This window comes from Hibiscus syriacus, unplaced genomic scaffold (genome assembly GCF_006381635.1).
Source record: "Hibiscus syriacus cultivar Baekdansim isolate YM2019G1 unplaced genomic scaffold, ASM638163v2 tig00111495_pilon, whole genome shotgun sequence".
NCBI classification, from domain to species: Eukaryota; Viridiplantae; Streptophyta; class Magnoliopsida; order Malvales; family Malvaceae; genus Hibiscus; species Hibiscus syriacus.
In genome coordinates, this window is record NW_024063103.1 from 142,825 (window position 1) to 146,488 (window position 3,664).

Consider the following 3,664-nt stretch of genomic DNA (forward strand, 5'->3'; position numbering starts at 1 on the left):
ATCGTTTTTACCATCACTAATCATCACTTCATCGTCCTTCTCGCGGGTGTGAAGCGTGGTAAGCCTACACCGGGGGAGCATAGCGTAGGGTGGAAAGAGAGCTTGGATGGTGGAAGAGCCAGCAGAGGGAACGATATTAGTGACTGTCAACGATGATAAGATGATGTAATTAAGATTTTTTTAGTATTTTTGAGTTTTTTTTTGCAATTTTAGAAAAATATGATTTTTAAAATAAATTAATTAATTTTAACTTTTTTAATAAAATTTTTAAAAATAAAATATAAACAAGACATTTGTCACATTTAAATGATTGACAATTTTGTTTACGGTCGTAATAAACCAAACACTTAAAATGATAACATTAAAAAATGATACCATTAAAAGCATTTATATTTTAATATAATTGGCTTCAATGGTATGCATATGGTGGACAATTAAGTCCTCACCAGCTCCTGTCTGCCCGAGTAGAATAAATTACAAAAGTTTATTTTATATAAGGAATCATATGAGCCTTGCATGACTTGGTTACTTCAAAAACCAATCCATGGTTTTCAAGCTGATATCACCAGTCCTTTCTTTGACACCAAATGGGATTCTTTTATATAATCTAAATTTCTGGACCTTTTAGTCATACATTTACCAGCTGATTAACAGAAGGTAGTGCTTGTTCAATAAAATGGTTTCCCTGTTTAAGCTTCTGTTATTGTACTTATGGCTGCAGCATTTGATGGATGAAGGCTCACTTTTTGTGAGCTCAAATGGCAATGTTATTAGCGGCACTGTTCTTCTTAACGGAACAGCTCCGATGGCAAGAACCGACGATAATTTCGTATGCGCTACGTTGGATTGGTGGCCTCCTGAGAAATGTGACTATGGAACATGTAGCTGGGGAAGAGCTTCTCTTCTTAATCTAGTAAGCTGATTATATATATATATATACACGCACACTTCTTTCTGAAATTTTAATGGCTGCTTCACTTTTACAGGATCTTGGTAACCCTATATTGTTGAATGCTATAAAGGGTAAGCAATTATTTGATCCATTGGGTTTAAAAAAGGGTTCAAAACTTACTGCCACTTATGTGTAAAATGTAGCCTTTTCGCCATTGAAGATCAGAATGGGAGGTACCCTGCAAGATACTGTGATTTATGGGACAAAAGATGATAAGATTCCATGTGCACCATTTGTTAAAAATAGTTCCGAGTTGTTCGGGTTTTCCAAAGGCTGCTTACCCATGTTTAGATGGGACCAACTCAACGTTTTCTTCAAAAAAGCTGGGTAAGTAAATAACTTATTGTCAATTCCCAACAAGTTCATAATTTGTCTTATTTTCTGTTGCGTTTTGACTTCCGAACACAGTGCTATGGTCGTTTTCGGACTAAATGCACTAAGCGGGAGGACGGTTGGTTCGGACGGTTCCGTCATCGGAGCTTGGAATTCCAGCAATGCCGAATCGCTCATACGATACACCGTTAACAAGGGCTATTCTATCCATGGTTGGGAACTTGGTAAACGACATGCACAACAGAGTTAAAGCAAAATTTTACCTTTTCCTGCATGTTTCTTCATATGACACAATGAATTTTTGTTAAACTGACAATCTGGTTGATCAGGTAACGAACTGTGCGGCTCCGGCATCGGGGCGAAAATTGCAGCGGAACAATATGCATTGGACGTCAACTCTCTTCAAACCATTGTTGACCATACATATAGAGGATTTGAGGTTAAGCCATTAGTGATTGCACCAGGAGGATTCATTGACACTAACTGGTTCACACAATTTGTACAGAAAACACGCAAATCTCTTCAAGTGGTGACCCAACACATTTACAACCTCCGTCCAGGTACAACAAACACAGTCATTTGATTCAATGATGAAAAGTACAAACAAAAAGACATTTTCTTTTCCCTGTTTTTTGCAGGTAATGATAATCAGCTGATGAACAAAATCCTGGATCCATCTTATCAAGACGATGGAGGCCAGCCCTTTAGAGATCTTCAAGCAATTCTGAAGAATTCATCAACTTCAGCAGTGGCTTGGGTTGGTGAAGCCGGTGGAGCTTATAACAGTGGTCAAAATCGTGTCAGCAATTCGTTTGTTAATAGTTTCTGGTAAAAGCTTGTCCTTTTCTTGTTGTTCTTGATTCTAACATGGAATATTAAGTGGGAGTTTATGTAATAAAACAGGTATTTGGATCAGCTTGGGATGGCAGCTTCCTATGCTACCAAAACATACTGCAGACAGACATTGATTGGTGGAAACTATGGTCTGCTCAACACTGCTACATTTGTGCCACATCCCGATTACTATAGGTACTACTTGAAACTGTGAATCACTTACTAAATGCTGCAAAATGTTTCATAGATACACTGATATTGCAGTGCTCTTCTCTGGCATCGGTTAATGGGGAAGAATGTCCTGTCGACAAGCTTCTATGGGATGAAAACACGGAAAAGTGTTCGAGCTTATGCTCATTGTTCCAAACAATCTGTAAGTAAATCCTTAACTCCGATTTCGGTATCAAAATCGATCATCTACGTCGATAATGGTGTAAGGCATTCCTTTTCAACAGCAAGGAATCACTCTACTTCTCATCAACTATAGTGCTAACACGACCGTTCGAGTCCGAGTATCGACCGAAGGTTCTGGTAGCAGTGAAGCTCCTAGAATAAACTTTGCTAGAATGTCTGCAAATTCTAGAATGAATGCGAAGGGTAATAGAGAAGAGTACCATTTGAGAGCAAAAGATGGAAATTTACAGAGTCAAAATGTGGTTATAAATGGGAAAATAATGGCTCTAAATTCATCCGGGGGTATCCCTCCTACGGAACCTGTCAACATGAGCATGTTCCGTCCAATTATTGTTGCTCCTTCCTCTATTGTGTTTTCTCATATTCCAAGCATAATACTTCCTGCCTGTAAGGATTAAATTTTTCCTGCCATTTCCGTGATAAAGATAAACGGAGGAATGTACCTAAAGGGTTCATTCTGATTGTAACTTTATTGATTATTATTAGAATCATAAGTTGGTTTGTTCGTTATATTAATTGTTTTTATTATATAAAACAACAACAAAAAACTATTAATTGACTTCGATGATAAAAAAATATTATTTTTTAAAAGACTATTCGAACAATCACGCATCTGCATAGTGTAACCCAAGATCATTTAAAAAAACAGAACGAGAAGAAAAATACGAATAAGAAAATAGACTTATTATTTTTTATAGTCTAACACCCCTGGACCGATGCGGGTGATTCGATTCGATTCGATTCAGGGTGTCACATTAGAGCGATTGGAGCGACCCACAATAAAAATTCATAAAAAAATAAAATTTTTGTTAGATCATTTCAACTGTAAAACAATTTATTAATAAAAACACATATTCAGTGAAGTCAAACATCAAAATAAGATACAAACCCAATATAAAATCAAATGACCTACATGCCCCTTAATTACACTTGTACCGTACTCTGCCAGCAACGTCAAAAAGAACTTATAATACTAATGTCGATACTGCTTAAGATCTACTCCTTTAACCTGAAATGATGAGTAACAGAATGAACTTTGGGGAAGTTCAATAATATATAGAACTACTAGATAATGCTGAAGGACATGCAAATAAATGAAAAACATAAAAATTTCTTTATTGATTAAGACAT

At 36.5% G+C, this 3,664-nt stretch overlaps 1 protein-coding gene across 1 annotated transcript; it reads left to right on the forward strand.

The window, feature by feature from the left end:
• Window positions 1-676: 676 nt before the first annotated feature.
• LOC120163768 (heparanase-like protein 3) lies at window positions 677-2,943 on the forward strand. Its single transcript, XM_039173608.1, has 9 exons — window positions 677-913; window positions 987-1,023; window positions 1,096-1,279; window positions 1,361-1,509; window positions 1,615-1,845; window positions 1,924-2,113; window positions 2,189-2,314; window positions 2,384-2,492; window positions 2,575-2,943. Exons 1-9 carry the CDS (start codon window positions 677-679, stop codon window positions 2,929-2,931), a joined length of 1,620 nt encoding a protein of 539 aa, XP_039029539.1. The 3' UTR covers window positions 2,932-2,943.
• Window positions 2,944-3,664: the final 721 nt, after the last annotated feature.